The sequence below is a fragment of the Lycorma delicatula genome, chromosome 6 (assembly GCF_047948215.1).
Source record: "Lycorma delicatula isolate Av1 chromosome 6, ASM4794821v1, whole genome shotgun sequence".
In the NCBI taxonomy this organism is placed as follows: Eukaryota; Metazoa; Arthropoda; class Insecta; order Hemiptera; family Fulgoridae; genus Lycorma; species Lycorma delicatula.
The window spans coordinates 79,378,691-79,399,923 of record NC_134460.1 but is presented as its reverse complement, the minus strand read 5'-3'; the positions used below and the strand labels follow the sequence as shown (position 1 = coordinate 79,399,923).

The following is a 21,233-nucleotide window of genomic DNA, read 5'->3' as shown; positions in this document are numbered from 1 at the left end:
TTATGTTTCATACTTGAAATTTAAAAAAAAAGTAAATATAATCATATTGAAATACAATGCTTGTAATGTATAGCTACAAGCCATAACTTTTCCTAATAAGTAGATAATATAAATAATGCATCTTTTCAGAAGAAAGGAACACAAATTTGTTGTTTTACAATATTGGTTAACCTTAGGATTGAGTCACAAATAAATATAGGTTCTGAACTACAACTAATCAAGTTTGCTTTCTCTACAAAATAATTTTTATTTATATATCTAAGCTAAATAATGTACTTTGGTGAAAGAACAAAGGTGATACTTGTGGTCAAATAACACCTCCATTTTGAAGATTTTTGGCATTCCAATATGCTGCAGTATATTTGCCTCAGTGAAGAAGGCTATTGGAAACCATTTTATTCTTGGTTTCAGTACCAAGCTTAGCATGAGTTGGTTATTCTTGGGAATGGGTAAGCAACTTCAGTAATAACTCATGAATTGTATGAATACACTTACATTACAATTATGGTAACTAACATATATATACAAGCTGTAATCACAAATTAAAGTAATTATACTCTTCAAAAAGTTTAATCTTCTGTGGTAAGTTCTACAAACGTGTACCCATAGAAAAATTACTAGACAATCTTATCTATTTATTCACAAATAACAAGATTTTGATAAATTACATTATAAACACCTGATGGGCTTAATACCTTGGTATAAGTATACTTCAATAAAGTTAAGCTTTTTAAGTTCACTTTAAAATCTTACATACTGTTTACTTTTGAACATAAAGAAAGTTTAAACTGTAACCTTCAACTAAGTTGAATATGTCTCATGGGAGTTTCCTAAACTTAGATAATATAACTTCTTGTTATCTAACAAACTTTGAAAACATCAGCGAATAACTCAAAAGCAAAATCTCAGAGGTATCTTTCCTCTCTTAGGTATTATGTAAGACAATAATCAGTAAAACAGTGTTGTAAATTAATTTTTTTAATGAATATTACAATATATTTGTGGAGGAAGAAATCATTTAATTTTTATATCTATCTATCAATCAATTGTACAGCAGATTACCGGTATTTATAATATTATTTTTTAAATACCTAGTTAATCTTTAAAAGTTATACTAAGATTTAACAATACTACTAGCTTCATTTTTCCCCTATTTTATTTCAAAAATAGAACAGTCTTAATATAATACTATAACGAAGTGGACAGAGATTAGAATAAATGTATAAATTTCCATTTATAGTAAATAAATATTTATAGAATAAATGATCTATCACATAATCTTTATACAAAAGATAGATATAACAACCTGACAGGAAAACAACACACACACACAAGGTACATTTCAATATATGTATATATTTTTATCATTCCAGAAAAAATAAAGATAAATGTTCATGAAAAACAATACTGTATTTTATTTTTTATAAGAGATAATAAACATGATACAAATCATTAGTGTGATAAAGAGCATATAAAGATTAGCATAATTGAGCTTCAAACAATGATATTAATACAACTGCATTATCTTAGAGTGTATATTTTATATCTGATTTCTAAAAAAATAATATAAATGTAAAGCAAGTTGTCTGTTAAGTATATAACAAGATGGGTTCTTTCCAAAGGATCTATAATAATCACAGATGTATGGAATGTTTTTACAGCCCATCTAACAGCCCAAATGCCAGATACTACATTTGCACAACTCCTAAAGAAAAATCTGAACCCAAATGGGTTAAAATATCTAAATAGACATTTTTTCATAGAGGTTCACATTGGTAAAAAGGGAAATTAATAAAAGGCCCTCTAAACACTGACCAAACATCATTCAACTGAAATGTCCTTACTGAAACATCAGAAATTAATATTTTTACACCAGAGATTAATATTTTATAGCTAAGTAGGCTGTAGATTGATCTTATAGGTAACAGAATATGCCGACAAACCTTTCCTAATAGACGCAAGAGTTGTAGGCAGCCCAGTGCACAAAACCAATGAAATGTGAAAGTAATTTTTTTTATGTTTTTGAAATAAAATGCAGTGAAATAATTTAACACATACACTTGAAACTTGAATGGAAGAATGCAGTAAGAAATGTTTCTAGTAAAAGAAAAATGCAAGGTGACCGCAATACAAAACCTACCAACTGGATCAGAGGCAGGGATACTTTTGCTTTATCATGGATTGTGTGCGTAAAGGTTAAAAAATAAAAACTGTTAAAAAATAAAAATATATATATATATATATATATATTTTTTTTATTTATATAAAATCTCTGCCAGAATGCAATTTTAAAAAATATAAAGTAAGCAATCAGTGATAAGGCCACCAAAAAAAATTTTCATTTTTTTCTGAGCACCAGAGGTTGGAAATTAGGGTTTTTTTTTTATAAAATACAAAATGTTTATAAAATACTACAAATGTTTACATGCTAAAATAAACATTTTTTTTTGTAAAATAAAATTTTAGTAATTAACTTGAACCAAAGATTACTTGTGACAAACCCACTAAGTCACTACCATTTCTTAGGAAGCAATGTAACAAAATTGTACCTTTGCATATACAGACCCAAAACTCTTGGTGTTTTCTAGATGATAAATTTTTATGACTAGATCAAAATGATTTTATTTGCAATCTGATATCATCATTATTAAACTATTTTATACCTATGTATACTCTTACTGTGATTCACAAAAACTGTCCAAAAATGTTTTCAGGACACACAAATTGACTCCCTGATTTTTGTTTAATTTCAATACCATACATGTAATCCATTAAGACCAGTGTTAGGTAAATTAGAAACTCTGACTTTCCCAAGCATTTATATTTATAAATCTGCTACTTTTAGAAAAAATAACCATTTATTCCTAAATAAAAGGTAATAGTAGAACAAGTTCACTCATATTAAATTGACAACATAACTAGTTTGGCTACTACACAGCATAATACTTTGGATAATGAGCAAAGATTTTACTACACTAAGTTTCTATTTTTAATAAATTTATTTAAAATTAAATTGAAAGATTTTGTTTACAAAAAACTAATATTTTTTTAAACTGTTAATGTTGAGTTTTTAACCAGAAGAAGAAACTAGATAGGAAATGACAACTTTGCTTTGATATTTATATTTTACAATTTTAGTTTATTTATACCTCACCAAGCAACAATCATACATGAATGGATAATTTAAATAGTCCACTGAAAGAAACTTTACAAATTAAACCCAACACTGAACAAATACATCTTTTCCAAAAAGCCTTAAAACATGACTACAACAAATAATCAAAGATTTCTTAATTTAGAAGGCATAAGAAGACATTTTAGGTGCTCTGGACCCATCAGATTATAAGATGACATAGTTTAATGTCTCAAGAGAATTTGCTATTATTATATTATTTATCAAATTGTGGATAATAAATGATTTCATGGACTGATCCCTTTTTGAATGTTTATCACTGTATCTACATATACAATTATTAACTTTAACATATTCTAAAGCTGTAATCGAATATTGGACCACAGAAAAATTCTAAATATGCTACTGCAAAATAAAATATTATGTCTATACCAGTACCATATGTTTCATTACTCGCACCCTCTAACTTGCACTATGTCTAGTAGTGTCATAATATTTCTCCAGTTACATCATTCATTCAATTATTATTTTTTTTAACACTGCAGTGACTAGGCTTCAATATTTGACATCATTAACTGCATATTATAAGAGTTAGGCATATTATAATTAGTAATTTATGTGCTGAACAATAATTCTCAAATAAAATTTTAATTATAGATCTATAATAATAAACTATAATAATGATCTATAATAATTAACTTCCTTTATAACAAGAAGGATTAAACTTATATGGTGTGTTTTAAAGTATAAAATGAATACAAAATTTTATGAAATAAGATATGACTGAAACTTTCAATCATCAATTAACTGACATCTACACTAGATGCTAATTAATTGCTGCCAGATGTCGTGAATGATATGTTAAATCACAGTAAAAGTTGCAATTGCACTCAAAATAATAGTAGGCGGTACCACAGTGTTAATGTCACAAAATATGTTACATCAGAATAATGCTGAGTTTTATTCTATATTGGTAGACATAACATACAATTTTACATATCAATTTTCTTTAACATATTCATTAGTTTTCTCTTCCATCAGTTCAAATAAGATTTACAAAAATAACATACAATTACAGAATGTTAAATTTAAAAAATGTTTAATGTGAAAAACATATCAAATAGCAAAATACTATGGTTATAATCAATAACAACTCCCATTTTTAGCAGTTTGTTATGGCAAAGCACTATGAAAATTGATAATCCATTAAAATTAAGGCAATTAAATTTTTAATTTTATGATAATTGGATTTGCATAGAACCTTACAAAGCTTTCAAACTTTTTAAAGCTAATTATTCAATTTCATCCTCAGTGCAGTTACCAATATAGTATTGTTATAACACCAGCCTTGATCCTAATAGATTAGGAAATTCCTTTAGTATATAATCACATAATATATTCAATCTGTTCTTTTAATGCATTTTTTGTTCAGTTTTATGCATCTGTAAATGTCATCATATCATTCAAGGGTATTGATATCCTATTTGAAAATTTACCGTGAGACATCCTATCTCCCCCTCAATTTCCCTTAAATATAGCAGGTGTATTTTTCATCTATCCTCCTCATTTATTTTTTGTCATACTGAGTAATTCAAAAGATAAACTTTTTATGTTTGAAGGATTAAATTCATACCTGAACTTTTTTCTGTTTAGCCTCCGGGAGTTACCGTTCAGGTATTACTTCAGAGGATAATATGTACGATTGTAAATGAAGTGTAATCTTGTACAGTTTCCGTTTAACCATTCCTGAGATGTGTGGTTAATTGAAACTCAACCACCAAAGAGCACTGGTATCCACAATCTAGTAAATCCATATAAAAATAACTGCCTTTACTAGGACTTGAATGCTGGAATTCTCGAAACCAAATCAGCTGATTTGGGAAGACGCGTTCACCACTAGACCAATGCACTAGTGGGAATGTAGTGGAAGTGGAGACAACTAACACAAGAAAATTACATCAATTTTTTTTTTTTTTGAGGCGACAGGCACCAACTGCTTTGGTTATTTTGTCCTATGAGAATGAAAATTTGTAGTGTTATGAAAAATGCCATACCTGACCAGTATTTCCAGATTAAAGACTTAGAAGCTAACAATCCACCATAAAGTAATTTAACTCACTTCCTATAATTATTTCAATTAAATTGCCTAGTAATTATTATTATAAACAACAATCCAAATAAAGCTAAATGCATATGAGTATTTGTAAATAATTTTTATTTTTTTTTGGTCAGTATGAAGAAGGGTGGTTAATTTTTTGTTTATATTTGTTTAACTTTTGATTACAATTAATAAGTCTTTATATTTAACCTACAAGACACAACAAAATCTTAACTACTGAATTTACCAGTGTATTTATCATAATCACCAGTTAGCTGTTATGGACACATACAAATTCAAACTCAAACACAAACAGAGATATAGTTATTTTAATTTGGACTTGAATGCTCTAATTAATCACGAATTTTATCAAGGAATTGGGAGATGAAGTGTAGACTACCTCCATGTGCTGTCCCTGGACAGCACATGTTGAGTAGACTAGAAGTCTACTCAACAGTGGTGATTGATTACTTGGAAACAAGGTTCTCGATCTACAATGTACAACACCATGACCAAATCAACAACAACCCTTCTCAAGGCTACAGTCTAGCACAATAAGTCAAAAGTTCTAAGGTTCAAATCCTGGTAAAGGCAGTTTTATTCAGATTTGAATACTAGATTTGAATACATTGTGGATACTGGTGTTCTTTGGTGGTTGGGTTTCAATTAATCATACAATTCATTAATGGCTGACCTGAGACTATACATGACTACACTTCATTTACATTCATACATATCATCCTCATTCATCCTCTGAAGTAATACCTTATGGTTGTTCCGGAGGCTAATCAGAAAACAAAAAAAAGGAAAAGTCTAGGACATTCAATAAGTGTACAACTGTATGTTGAAGATATTAGTAGTTTGTTAGGAGGCTAACAAACTTAGCAAAAGAACAAAACATTGTTGTGATTGTTATAAGAAACACATACTGGTAGTGATGAAGATCTTGTACAAAGAGGTGGGATTCTGAGATATAATATAGTCAGAGCAATCCATCATAATTACGGTGTAGCAACTTACCTCGAAAATATCTTTCACCAATTGTAACTTTCATTCTTCTTATACCTACAGAGATGTTCAGACGGTAACTATTGATATTAATAATCATAATCAAGATCTTCCTCTCCCCAACCACTCCCACATTATATTGGATGATTTTAACTCACATTACACTTTATGGAGCTATAACGAAACTGAATGTATGGGCGACACTGTTGAAAAATGGCCACATTTCAGGTGCTCGAATGCCCTCATACTACTCTTGGAAAAGATTACCAATGCAGTGGCACCATTCAACATGACTGTTAGTGGAATAACTAATCGATGCTTGAAATCTTAGAAATCTGCATGGGAGGTGGTCTAAAATCTTACAGAGGAGGATTTTAATAACTATTAACAACACTAGTTCTGTGGGATGAAAACTACACCTGCCAATGGATAGAGGCAGTCCAAGCACAAGTGCTGGGCTTTAGTCTGCCAAGTCAGTTGTTATGCAGATTTAATCTCATATGAACTGGGCATGGTAGATATAATTACCTTATGAACAAATGGGTATGTCACCTACAGCAGGTATGGTCAGCCAAACTGTTGAACAAGAAACATCTGTTGGAGGATGTCCAAACTGTTCAACATTTAATTAAATACTGCCCATAACAAGCAAACAAGGAAGATCCACAAGATGTATATCATGCTACCCCACTTGCAGTCAAATGGCTGAAAAACTGGATGTTATTTGTAGCTATGGTGAAGTTTGAAATTATACCTGTGTAAATACTGTATGTACATACCTATTACAATTATTTGAATGTTTAGTTTTAATATTTCGGACACAGTATTTCTATTTTGGAACCAGCATATGCCATATGATAAATAAAAATAAATTAATTAATCACTGGAATTTAATTAACAGCACTGCTTCACAATGTTAAATATAAAATAACACAAAGGTCAAAAGGAAGGAGTTTTAACCTTAAGATAATTCATATCAGCACTTATGTAAAAACTACTCTTCTTTCTGTGTTAAGAATCCTGAGCAACAATAACAAGGTATACTATTTTGATATCCTTGTCTACAGGAGACAACATTCACAATTTTTTTCCTTACCCAGATGACAATCAAATTTGATTATAATAAGAAAGAGAAATTTGGCCTTGGCTCAATGAAATAGATTCACCAAAACCACATTTAATCCCTACATTAGTGTTGGATTGCAATTCTTATATAATCCCTTTTCCACAAATTATGTAGACTAATTTTCATTATTCTGTTTATTTCTTTAGTAATCAAAGTACTCAGATAACAACCTAATAATTAATTCACTTGGACAAATTATACACAAAAAAAATGACAATCAAACTATTCACACTTACTAGAGCACGCAGCAGCCTGAATACACAAATTGCATATCAAAAAAGAAGCGAGGCTGAAATATATAATATGATAAATATAAATAATCAATTAAAAAGTGCATGAGCAATTAAAAGTCATCATAATAGTATTCATATCACAAAACAGTCTATTATATGCTAAATAATACACAATTACAGCATAATGAATGCAGCAGAATCCTTAAAATTCAAAATCTGTCTATTCATACTTGACTTACTATTGAAAAATAAAAATGAACTATAATAAAGAAAAGATTAACTCATTATCAAACAAATTCAAATTACCAAAAAAACATGTAGACATTATACTTAAGAAAAATGGCATCACCTTTTCATACAATTACTTCAAATTAATTTCACCTAGAATTATAATAAAGTATATAATTTCTTTTGTTTTTATTGTGTGTGATAGTTCTTTGTTCACCACAAAACAAAAATTAATATCTTGACATGTTAATGAGTTTTTAATTCATCAAGAACCCAGCTATAATTCCATAAAATTTGAATTAATGGGATTCTACTGTTTTCAGTATAAAATGTAGTGGTACTGTGCACAAACTGTCACTGTGGAGTGCCTGTATGAAGCATAAGAATTCACAAAAAGAAATTCCCATTATCATATTAAGTTTCACCTAAGGAATATTAGTAGGAGGGTGCACAATATTTCAGTCCCGAAAATCACAAACTATCTTCTATCATAAAAGGCACTTTTTTCTAACTGAATTATAATAAAATTCAGGCACAGTAATGACTTAAAACTAAAACCACTTACATTCTAAAACCACTCTAGCCAATGATTAACAGAGAAACATATTTTAGTACGTAACAACAAACAGCTTTACTTTATTCGCTTAAACCATTGTTAAACATCAAATATAAAAACATAATGGCAGTTACCATCCCAATACATACTCCTAGACACAAATATGACTATCGCTGAAGTATCGTACAGCACCAGCACATAGGCAAGTTCCAGATACAAAATTGCTTTACAAAAACTATGCACTAAAAATACACTGATAAAGGTTCCAAACTCGAAAACATTATCACCTGACATAACATCAAACATTAAACTGCAATTAATCTGTAACTACATAATGGAATAAGCGACAAATTCTTTTATATGTTTGTGATTTCAGCTTGACCGTAAGCAATACAAGCTTGGGACATGCAGAGTATAAAAAAAATATAAATAGACAGAAAGCTGATGGATATGTAATAAAGTAATATCAATAGGCATAAAAAACATGTATGACTAATAGATTAAATATTTTAACTGAAAATTACCTTCAGAGCTTTGAATGCAGAAAAATATATATACAGACTTCCTTGAGCATACTGACATACTTCAGCAATGCATTTATAAATGAAAATAAAGAAAAATAATTCACACTAATGTAGGGCTGAAAACTTATTTTTATTACCATCAATTAATTTTAAAAACTTAATGTGACTTTTAGCACACCTGAACAAAATGCAATTGTGAAAACACAAGTGATTGTTATATTTGGTGGTGAATATTAGTTCCTTATACTAAAATAATTATCTTTTTTCTTTTTATTATCAAAACTTCCTAAAATGAATTAAAACCTTACCTAAAGTAAATTTTGTTAATTATCATTTTTAATTGCTTAAACATTATTTACCAATAATAAAATAAATAATGCAAAACAATAAAAGTACAGCCAAAAAAATTGCAAAATAACATAGGTCAACAAAATTAAGGAATTTGAAGTTATTTGTAATCTGATAACTAATTTTTATGTTATCTTGTGTACTGATTTCAAATATGGCCAACGTTTTTTTTCTATCATGTAAGAATTTTTCATAACACTAAAAAAATAAAACAGAAAAAAGGCATATTGTACATGTATTCCTCATTGAAAACTTTTATTTATAAAAAAAATAATAGGACTTAAAGAAACAATTTTTGTATATTTTCTTACCTATACAAAGATGTGTACTGCCTTTTTCTTTTCTTTTCAATGCTTCTCAGGTCACATTTTCTGTTGTTGTCAGCTTGTGATCTCTATGGATGCACCAACAGTAGTTTGCATTCATGTTTACATTCCACCTTCCCTGATATCTGCGTTCCATTTCCTTTATATCTTTGTGAAATCTTTCACCCTGTTCTTCACTTACAGCACCAAGATTTTCGGGAAAATAATCAATATGAGAATGCAGAAAATGTACTTCCAAGCTCATCATCGAACAACCCAAGTCTTGGAATTTCATTAGCATGCTTTCCACTATATACTTGAAATTCGGGTCCTTATTGTTCCCAAGAAATTTTTTTATGACTTCTTAAAATGCTTTTCATGCTTCTTTTTAATAACCTCAACTTTGGTTTGAAAGACGTCATTTTTAAAATGTTTATGAATATCTGGCCATGAAAAAAATGCTTTCTTTTATATGTTTGGGATTTCAGCTTGACCATAAGCAATACAAGCTTGGGACATGCAGATATAGAAAAAATATAAATGGACAGTAAGCTGATGGATATGTAATAAAGTAATATCAAAAACATGAAAAAAGTAAAGGCATAAAAAACATGTATGACAGTTGTCATACTGTAAAACAGTATGACATGTATGACAGTTCTGGAAACTTATGGCCTATCTATTAAAAACACTCTCTTTCTTTAGATAGAGCCTTTTCATATTGTTTCATCAATCCTAATTTGATGTGAAGTGGAGGTAGGAGGACTTCCTGTGGATCAAACTTTTCTATATTATATTTTTGCTCCCAGGTTCTAATAATACCTTATGTGGTCATTCTTTTCTGAGTCAATGTTCTTCTTGTCCTGTCTGTGCCATTCACACAAGAAGCAGGGGGATATTTTGTGTATCCTCCCTGCTGCCCAAGAAGCAAAGAAATTACTTTTAGGTCACCATATATTATCCAATCACGATCACAATATTTCAGTTTAGACAGAACTATTTCTAAACTCTCATAGCATTCTTTCAGATACACAGAGTGTTCGATCGGCACTGAAGCATATTTGTTGCTATTATGAAAAATAACACCTTTGAGGATTCTTTTGGACAAGCCAATAAACAGCCTTCATTCATTCACATCATACTTTATGTTCAAGTGCTCCATTACACCAGGAACATTTTTACAATAAATTAATCTTACATCTTCAGAAGAGTACAAAGTAAAGACTTTTTTCCCTGTTTCTGTACCATGAAAAAGAAGTGCCAGGGGCCAGTAAGTTTTTTCTTTTAATCTAAATCCTAAAAGTTCTGCTGGATTTTTAGGAAGACTTAAATCTCTGACCAAGTCATTCAGTTCATGCTGTGAAAAAAGTTGTGGTTTGGAACTACCAATAATAAAATCAACATCAACATCCTGCGACTCTGTTTTAGAGTTGTTTACTATATCTTCCAATTTTTCTGGAACTGAAGGTACAAGTACACCAGGGCTGTGAGGTACAGGGCATATTGCTGAATAACAATTTGGATAACAATTTCTTTCTTATTTTTTAGATTGAACCCTTGTACATAACAAAAACAAAGTACCAATCATCACTGTGATTTTGGTACTCCAGATAATTGGTACTCCAAACCAAAAAGACTTTTTCTTATCTTTTGTCCATTTGCGTAACTCTTCCACACAAGTAGAACAAAATGTATGAATGGCCCTAATTTTATCTTGGTCGCCGAGTTTTACCCCAAAGTAGGCGTAGTATACTTTTTTAACGAAGTCTATAAAATTTCTTTGCTGTTTCTTCTTCACAACCCCCCAAAAATGTAAAAGAAGTTATTAGGTGAATTAACACAATCCCTTGAAGCTATTTTGAAATATAAAAACACAAGGACAACAAAAATAAAATAACTTCAAAAAATGGAAGAAAACTAAAACACTGTAGAAGGTTTAACACTAGCAAAACTAGTCTTTCAAAACAATGTTCTAATTGCAACTGATTTATTTTTATTTCTGTAGGAGAGTAGAAATGAGCGAGTCATCATGTTAGCTAATAGCTTGACAAAAATGACTCACATAGTCACTCTAATTAATCATAATATACCATCTTATTAGTCACTCATCTTACTGTATCAAACCAAAATTATGAACACTACTTATATTATTCATTCCATATAACCAAACTAATAATCAAGAACCAAAAAAATTAACACAGATCTAATTTTTTATTCAACAATTTATAAATAAAATATATTGATTAACAATTTTGAGAATATACAAAAACCAATTTAGTGAAAAAATGGTATGTGATGGAATTTTTTGACTATTTTTTGTGAAACCAGCACACAAAAATCTATATGAATCAGTTATTAGTTTTCAAACAACTTTTCGATTGTTGACCTGTGTAATCATCTAAACTAACAAATTTGGACTTATTGAGTGCAATCTTATTAATAGGAATAAATAATACCTATGTATCAATTACACTGAAGATTATACTAAATTTGTAGTAAGCAAGGTGGCCATTTTAAACAGTATCTACAAAGAAATACAATTAAAATTTCTAGTTCATTAAATGTTAATAATACCGATTTTTTATCAGTTTAGAACCACAGTATTCTCTCCTACATTTTGGAGAGTTTAGAATTAAATAAACAGTAAAATCTTTTAATAAACACAATTAAGATGTTTAATGTCAATAAATAATGTAATATTAATAATTACACACATTTATAACATAATTAATTTTTTTAATTAATTATGTAGACACTTGAAAACAAACAACAAACGCACAGATAAATGAGTTACAACACCAAAATCGCGTGGCATGGGAGAACCACCAATAGACTATCAGACATATGTAAGTGAATCATCATACACTTCTTACTATACTTAATTTCTGAAAAATCAGTTTTTTTGTACATTTGAATATTCACTGACCCTTTCCAGTATTTTTTTCTGGATCATGTACAAAACAACTGTTCTCATCAATATTAATGACCTTGTTAAGAAAGTTTTTGTCCCTTTTAATAGTTTGTAACAATCTTGGCACATACTTACTTATTTCTTTGCACTCATAAGAAGGTAACACAAGGAAGATTATGAACAGTTTTAATTTGCTCTTATCTTTGAGCAAAATTCAAAAGTTTCTTTTTATAATGTTCTGAAAGCAACAACTAATAATAAAAAATTTTATTTTGTAAAAAAATAAATATGTATAAAAAAATATAATCATATTGGCTACATATTTCTTAAATACCAAACCAAATTAAAATAATAACAAAAACATAAAATAAAATATTTACTAAGTAATATTTACTTAATTATACATACTGTATACTTCATTCATATATAATTACAGTGCAATAACATTAATCTGTACTTACTGTAGCTGCAAACATACCATATTATGAAAAATCAACCTCATTAAACAAGAAACACTTCCTAACCTGATAATATACCACCTTGTTCCTGCCATAAACCATAATTATGCAACTTTGCATATTAATGATATACCTCCAATACACTAACAGAGTCAGATAATTATAGTCTAAAACTACCTAGGCAGGTAGTTCTATCCTAATTGTAGTATGCTTATCCTTAATAGTAAATAACCATAAAGCTTTTAACAGGTCTTACTTTTATATCTTCATTCTTAGTTTACTTTTTTTTATTTTAACTTTTTCACTTTCCTCATTAAAACATTAAGTTTCTTCTTACTTCAGACTGATGTTAGGCCAATTAATGTGAATAATATTACATAAACTACATACATTTCATAACAAATATAACTATCACTGCAATCATCATCATCAAGATTCTTTAAAGATTTACTAAAAAAAAATTGAAGAATTTATATGTGACTGTAATAGATATCACTAAAGAAAAGCCATGTTATATCTAAAAAAAAAATCGAGTTTTACATTACCGATAATCTTATATTTTCAAGCAATATTGTTGTGAGTTGTAATTACTTGGAAGGAAATTTGTAGGGATTAGAAAAATTATACATAAAACTATACTGTTTTTCCCTAGATAGGAATGCAACCATCTTTTTTTCTCAGTAAAAGGATTATAACATTCCATAACTTTGTTAATAAATAGTATTAAAAATAAAATAAATTTTCAAACATGTATTAACTTTTTCTCAATGGTTTTTATGCTAGTCAAAGAAGCTAAACAAAATTAATTTAGAGTGGACAATCCCAGTGCATGGTCATTCTTAATTACCTGCAGATACAGCTTATAGGATTGTAGAAAATCAATTTCGAAAGAAACAGCAAATAAGAACCAGAGGAATATAATCACATATTGTCATCGATTGGAACATTTCATTCAGCCCGTGAAGTCATCCAAAATTGGAAAGAATCAGTAAAACCGTATTTAAAAAATTAAAAGGGATTTAATATATTAGATGCCAAAGTTATCCAGTTTGATTACAAAAAACCTTTAGCTATAACAGTACAGCAATTTTACACTGAAAGAAAGGAAACCACAGTCTTTTGAAAGCAAAAAATAAGAATATTTCTAAAATTATATTGCAATTGCCCCAAGTAAAAAAATCCAATCACATATAAGCAGCAAAAATAGAAGATGTTAAGGATCTTTTGAAAAAGATTAGAATTAACTGTGAAAGTCACTCTTTCTACAAAAATTTCCTTGTGAGCAAATAATCCAAATAATGCAGATGTTGAAAATAATGATTATTACAAAGAAGATAATTTTTAATTTTTGTTTATATATACTTTCAAATTGCACCTTTATAATAAATAAACTGGTTTTTTTTCAATGAACTTTAAAAAATATGTATTATATTATATTTTTAAAATAATAATGTGAAAACATAAATAATAGTATTCTTTGCATTACATATGTAAGTAATTCATTACTGGTATTAACAGCATTGTATAAAATTTAATGTTTCATGTTTAATTTCTATTTTAAAACTGTAAAATAACTGCCAACCTAATTAACTGTTTTTTTAATTTTTAATAATTATTATAAATTTCTATTATTTTCAACATAAAATAAATTTTGTAGTAATTCCACTACAGTTTTTAATTTTGGGAAAAAGCAATAATTCCGTAAAAAATTTTCTATATCCATTTTCCTTTTTTCCATAAAACAGTATCCAGGTTTAAGACCAAAATGTACTATATTCGGCTCCATATTAATTTGTTTTTAGTTTATTAATTACAAACTTGTGAGAATGATTATGATTTTACTTTGTAAAATAGAGGAAAAATTAAAGGAATTGTATAAAAAATTAATTGCATGCTGAAATACATTAATTTCTTTTGCAATAAATTTACTCAAATTTTGAAAGTCTGGATTTTGATTTTACAGGACACTTCTTGGTGACAGGATAATTTGTTCAATGAACCAATTATTTTGTAGATATAATAAAAAGTTGAATTTCCTTCCAAATAATTACTTTGTATAATAACTACTTCATGTGATCACAAATTGATCTTCAAGAATGTAGCTATTATTCAAGACCAGATTGACTAGCAATAAATCATATCGCTAATGGAATGAGATATATGATAATGAAATATCACCTACAATATAAATAGTATTAATTTTAGTAAAATCAGTTCTATGTTTAAACATAACAGTAGGCTGATCATTATGATAAACATGGAATGCATCAGTGGTACAAAAGATCTGAATTTTAAATAAATGACCAGGTAAAAAAAAACAATCTACAGAAGCAAATTCTTCTTTACCCCAACCTTCACCGATCCAAGCATTTGCTAAAATGGAGCGACTGGTGCATGTCATTTCTTTAAATCTTGTATTAATATGAAAATTTACTATGGGATGAGGCCATATTTTATCCCCTTGTTGTAGATTTATGTAAAATCTGTACAAAACAAAAAAATATAAAAACCATCCATTAAAAATAAAAACATAATGATAGTTAATTATAATAAAATGATTAAAAATAAAAATGACAAATATTTTATTAATAACCTGATGTATGTATCCTGTTTAAACCTGATTGTTTATCTCCTGGTAAGAACTGGATTTTGCATAAACATCCATTCACTGCAACCAAACTGCAGTACATATTTACGATAAGATAAAGGTTTTATGGGAAGAATTAATTCCAATTTGCCTGGAGCCCTGGCCTATGCAGAGAACTGAGTTCAGAAAACATGGAGCTGAGCTACATGGCAGGCCATTTGTATTACCCAAACACTGACCTTAGTTTCTGCTACTGCAGGTGGCTGTTAACAGCCAGTTACACGGAGATAATTGCATAATATTTACTGTATGAACTGTAATTTGAATTAATGCAGCAGGGAGTAGCAGTAATAGTAGTACTCATCACTCAGAAAAAGTATGAAGACAAATAACTTCTGGGTCATTCCATATCTTCCCCTGATTTGCTGAAGGCTAACTTGCACCTCCCCATAACACATAACAAATGATTCCAAGCCAGGCCACAGCCCTTATACAATCAGTTGCTCATTAGTGGAGTGGCTTTGCTTAATGTGATGATTCAGCTGAAGTTGAATAATTGCATCATCCTGAGAATAGTGTTTATTGTACCTGAAAACTACGTAGGAACAGTCCCCACCTAAAAAAATATGTTATTAAAAAAAAAGAAACATTGACAATAACAAGGGATAATTCAAATGTTTCTTAGTAAACATGCCAAGTATATATTGAAGTTAATTTCTCAATTGATAATCCAATAGGCAAGTATCATTAAACTTTGTCCTGGAGCTCAATGACATATGAATAGGAAGATAGTCTCTATTACCTAATAAGGTAATGGCAATGTTCCACGAGTCAAATATAGTACTAATGAAGGTAATAATGATAGTATTACAATCAGAGCATATCAAATAGCATAATATTTTGAATTGCTCTGGGTTAAGTAATGATTGCTTGTTCTATGTGCTTTACTGACATCAGAGAAAACAAATAAGTATGCACTCAGGGTCTCTTTATAGGATACTGTGACCTCAGGAAGTATCTTAGCAGGATCAAATGTACAACCTCGGTGAAATAGCAATACAATTACATTCAGAGGTGAGGAACTTACTTCTATAAAAGTGCGTAGAAGTCTTGGAACCTCTAACTCATTGAAAGTTAGTGAAATCATACGGTTGAAAATCTCTGAAACCTCATTTAAGAGATACAGCTACAGCAATATATTTACAGGTTATTATTATACAATAGCTCTCTAGGTTATGATGCCCTGGAGAGATTCTTGCAGACACCTGTCTTTAATCAATCAACATTCAATTTTAATCAGATATAAATTTATAATAAACACAATTTTATACTCATTGCAATTTTCTTTTTTTAATATTTGCATTCTGTTGAGCTACATCAGGCAAAATTCTACCTTTACTTTTTGTAAATGAAGAAAAGTAGTAAAGAATAAATTACAATTATTCTATTATATATGATAGTTTAGATTCTTTTGTCCTTTTTACACTGCACTCCTAAGGGCTGCTTCCTACCTTTAAAAGTTAGCATTTTATACTGCATGTGCACACACAGACAGAAAGGGAGCAAAACTAAGAGAAATGTAAAGAAAATATAACATATACTGTCAGAGTACATTTACAAACTAACTAAAATACTTTCAAGACAATTGGCAGAACTTTAAAAATCTGCAAAAACAGAAAGACTTCAGCAATACCTTACTTCATTTGCACATGCAACCTGAATATTATAATTGATAGAAGTAGAACAAGTATTTTGGATATCAAAAAATACAGGTTTCAACACAGTAAAAAAGTTGAATATTAATTGTAAATAAATATAAAGCAATGAATAAATTTTGTTTCACGTAACTAATATATATTCTGAATATGAGCCAAATGGGACCATAAATACAATTTTTTGAAATATTACAACCCCAGTGCCATTTTGATATAATGTACTTAGACCATGAACTTTTACTCTAAAAGTTCATGGTATATCTCCATAAACTTCGACTCAATTTGGATGTTTATATTCAACTGAACACTGGCTCAAGAATAAGTGCACATTAAGCATAAGTTAATTACATTTTTGTCTATTAACCTTTGTAATTATTAACAAGAAAGAGTGAGATTACTTAGTTCTAATATGCTAAATTTATAATCACAAGGTCATTTGTTGCCAACATACACAAAAAAGAATGATCTTCTCTTTGCAGTAAACATTTTTAATTAAATGGATATATTTTAAATTATGATGTATATCATTATAAACATTAGTTGTTTATAATGAATATTGTTAGCAATAACGTACTAAGTTAAAATCGGGGAAAATTTCACGTTTTTGTTGTCAGTTAACAGCAATGGAGCACTGGAGTGTGCACTGGATTACAGCTTTTAACTTTTTTAACAAAAGCAATTTTGTTATGGAGATTTAGACAATTTTATCTTCTTCACATAAATGACTTTGGAACAGGTCAGTAAATTGAAAAATATTGGCAATGAAACATTGCCAATGAGACATTGAAACATAATAAACATGCACCTCCTCTAACAGTGAAAATAACAGAGAACTTAGCTCGAATGAAAGAAATGAGTATCTTAAGTCAGTCAGCTCAAATACAAGCAAGAGTACTATGAATTTCTCAAAGGTTTTTGGGGTGTTTGCTAACTGTACTATGAATTCTGCCTTATAAATCAAAAACAACTGAAACATTTATCTACAGATCGACAGTATAAAGTAAACTTTTGCAATATTATGTACAACATGATAACAAATCATACCTACTGCTTTCATATTCTATTTTTATTGAACATGAGTAACATAGCCCATTTTAATTTAGTCAGTTTTGTGAACAAACATAATATGAGGTAGTGGGCATCAAACAATATCTATCAATCTGTCAAGGAACAAGAGCATTCTCTTAATCTAACTTTGTGGTGTGGTGTCTGAACTCTTGGAACAGCACAATAATTTTTCTTTACTAACAGAAGAAACTAACTGCAAATTCCAAACATTATATTGTAATCCTGCAAACCTTTATAATTAATGAACTGAGAAGGCTCTTTCAACAAGACAGGGCCACTGCACATATGGCTAATAAAGTACAGAATACATGAAAAAACTTTCAATTATGATATCTTGCAAAATGATGACATATGGTCTGTCCACCATATATATTAATACAAAAAAAAAAAATATCATATTATAAAAAAAAAAAAAAAAACTTGTGTGAACTTATGTACGCATGTAAGGAGGAGTTATACTTCTTTGGCGTGAATAAAAAAACAATTTTTTTACACGTTCAAACAAATTTGAACTGAGTCAAATGATCGATACATGACATTAAACACCATGAATAAAAGTTTGAATAAATAACACTTAAATTAAATTTATATAGTTTAAAAATATTGAAGTATTTGTTGTAATATAAAACTAAGTTCATAGAATATATTTCGATCAGTTTAATTCCATTAATACTTCGGATGACGATTGAATAGGCATGAGGGTTATCAGCAGCTTATGATATGAAAAATATGATACAAATGATTTTATTTTACAGTAGTGTATTTTATCAAAAATTTTGTGTTTGGTAAATTTAAAATTATTTATGCAAAATCAATTCATCGGTGTGCTATTTTCTGTCATTAAAAAATATAATTTTACTCATACAAAATAATACATTAATATAACCTCAAATCTTGATACACAATTTTCACAAAAAAAAAAATATATATATGCTACAATATAAAGTTTTATGAATATGAAAAATAATATTCACAGTTTAAAATATCCGTCTTCAGAAATCCAGGTATGTAAATATATATTTATTATGACTCAATATCTGTTATGTTTACAACACATGCTAATCACTTAATTATATTGAACGACTGACTGAATTAGACACTACACGCACGTGCATGTAAACTGATCCACTTGGGCCTGTGCATACATGCTTCATGGTGTGTTATATCGGCGCACACAACTTCTATAACTTGCTGAAAATACACTCTGATCAGTTTCTCCTAACATGCCAAAAGAAGTATAACTTCAATAAATTACAATATTATATTATATACAGGGTTATCATAAAAGAATGGTGCGGTTTTGAACACGGTTTAAATTAAAACAGAATTACTTACAGTTTATGTTTTTTATTTTTCAAATTTGTCGTCTCAAACATTTTTTTTTATTAATTAATAAATTTCAATATGTGCGCCCTTAGTGGCTCGACAAATCTCCAAACGATAATCAACTTCTCTCCAAATATTAGTTAACATTTCTTCGTTAATGGTTGTCATTGCTTCATTAATCCTGTTTTTTAAGTGGTTTAGGCCGCGAATTTTTTGTGTATAAACAACGCTTTTGAAGTAACCCCACAAGAAAATATCGTAAGGTGTCAGGTCTAGACTCCTTGGAGGCCAAAGTATGGATCCTTGCCGGCCTATCCATCGATCTCCAAATTTTTCGTTCAAAGCGTCCGTGACCGATGCATTGAAGTGCGGGGGAGCACCATCTTGTTGGAAATGAAGTCGATGAATGTTTTCGAGTTCATCCGGCTGAGGAAAGCAATAATTGGTTAACATGTCAAGATGCACAACTCCATTAATTGTTTTTTCACCAAAGAAGAAAGGCCCTATTACACGATTTTTCATCACACCACACCAAACATTAACTTTAGGCGAATCGCGTTGTTTCTCAATAATTGCGTGTGGGTTTTTTCAGAGCCCCATATTCGTGAATTGTGTCTATTAACGCATCCATTCACATGGAGTGTAGCTTCGTCTGTAAAAATTATATCATCTAAAAATGATTCGTTTTCACTTATTCTGTCCGACATTTCAACAGCGAAATTGTAACGTTTTACACCATCATCGAGTTTCAATTCCTGCAGTATCTGGATTTTATAAGCGTGCAATTTCAGTTTTTTATAAAAAATTTGTGAACTGTTGATTTTGGAATACCTAATTTGACGCTTTGAGGGGGATGGACTTCCAAGGACTTCTAATTGCCGATTGTCTAATAGTTTAACCGTTTCGTCTGGTACACTTGGTCTGCCGATTGATTTCTGTTTCTTAACTGATCTAGTTTCTTCGAATTGTTTGAATCAACGTGTTATGTTATTTTTGTGTGGTGGATCTCTTCCGAATTCACGAAACGCACGTTGAACTAAAATTACGGATTTTAATTCAGCCATCAATAAAACACACTTTGCTTTGTCTTTATCCGAGAAGATAGTAACTCGCTAAACTCACCGCAACAACAATACAAGAACTGACGTTGTGGTTACAACTGCTGATAAACAAACTTTTGGGTTGGAGGCTTTCACGGATACTAATATAACATCTAGAAATTTCCCTACAATCTTCCTATGAATTACTGAAACTGCACCATTCTTTAATGATAACCCTGTATATTTAATAATATGGATTTTTGTAATAAAAAAGTATTGATTGTAAAATGCAATCTCATCTTGAAGATATCTTTTTCAGAAATTAATTTCATAAGCTTTTTACTTTTAGATGAAATATTTGTTTCCAAAGGTAACCATTTTCTAATAATCTTTCAAAATGTGGGAGACCATGCACCACCCAGTAAATAATTACATAAAACTTACGAATGAGGAAGCAGCTTTGCTCGACCTGATATTTCTATTTCACTTCCAATACATAGCTGATGATTAAGAGATATCACATGTGGAGTCTCCTGAAAAATTAACAGTTAAATAGATATTTTTAAAAA

General features: G+C 29.4%; 1 protein-coding gene across 3 annotated transcripts in view; it reads right to left on the bottom strand.

The window, feature by feature from the left end:
- Positions 1-6,091: 6,091 nt before the first annotated feature.
- The window catches only part of LOC142325958 (galectin-8-like), a 74,834-nt gene continuing 59,692 nt past the window's right edge, over positions 6,092-21,233 (bottom strand). For all 3 annotated transcript variants that reach the window (XM_075367933.1, XM_075367932.1, XM_075367930.1), the window contains 2 exons: positions 21,109-21,197; positions 6,092-15,411 (listed from right to left, as the gene is read on the bottom strand). In XM_075367933.1, coding sequence (XP_075224048.1) covers positions 15,072-15,411; positions 21,109-21,197 — 429 coding nt within the window. In that variant the 3' untranslated portion in view covers positions 6,092-15,071. The remainder of the gene's footprint in view (positions 15,412-21,108; positions 21,198-21,233) is intronic.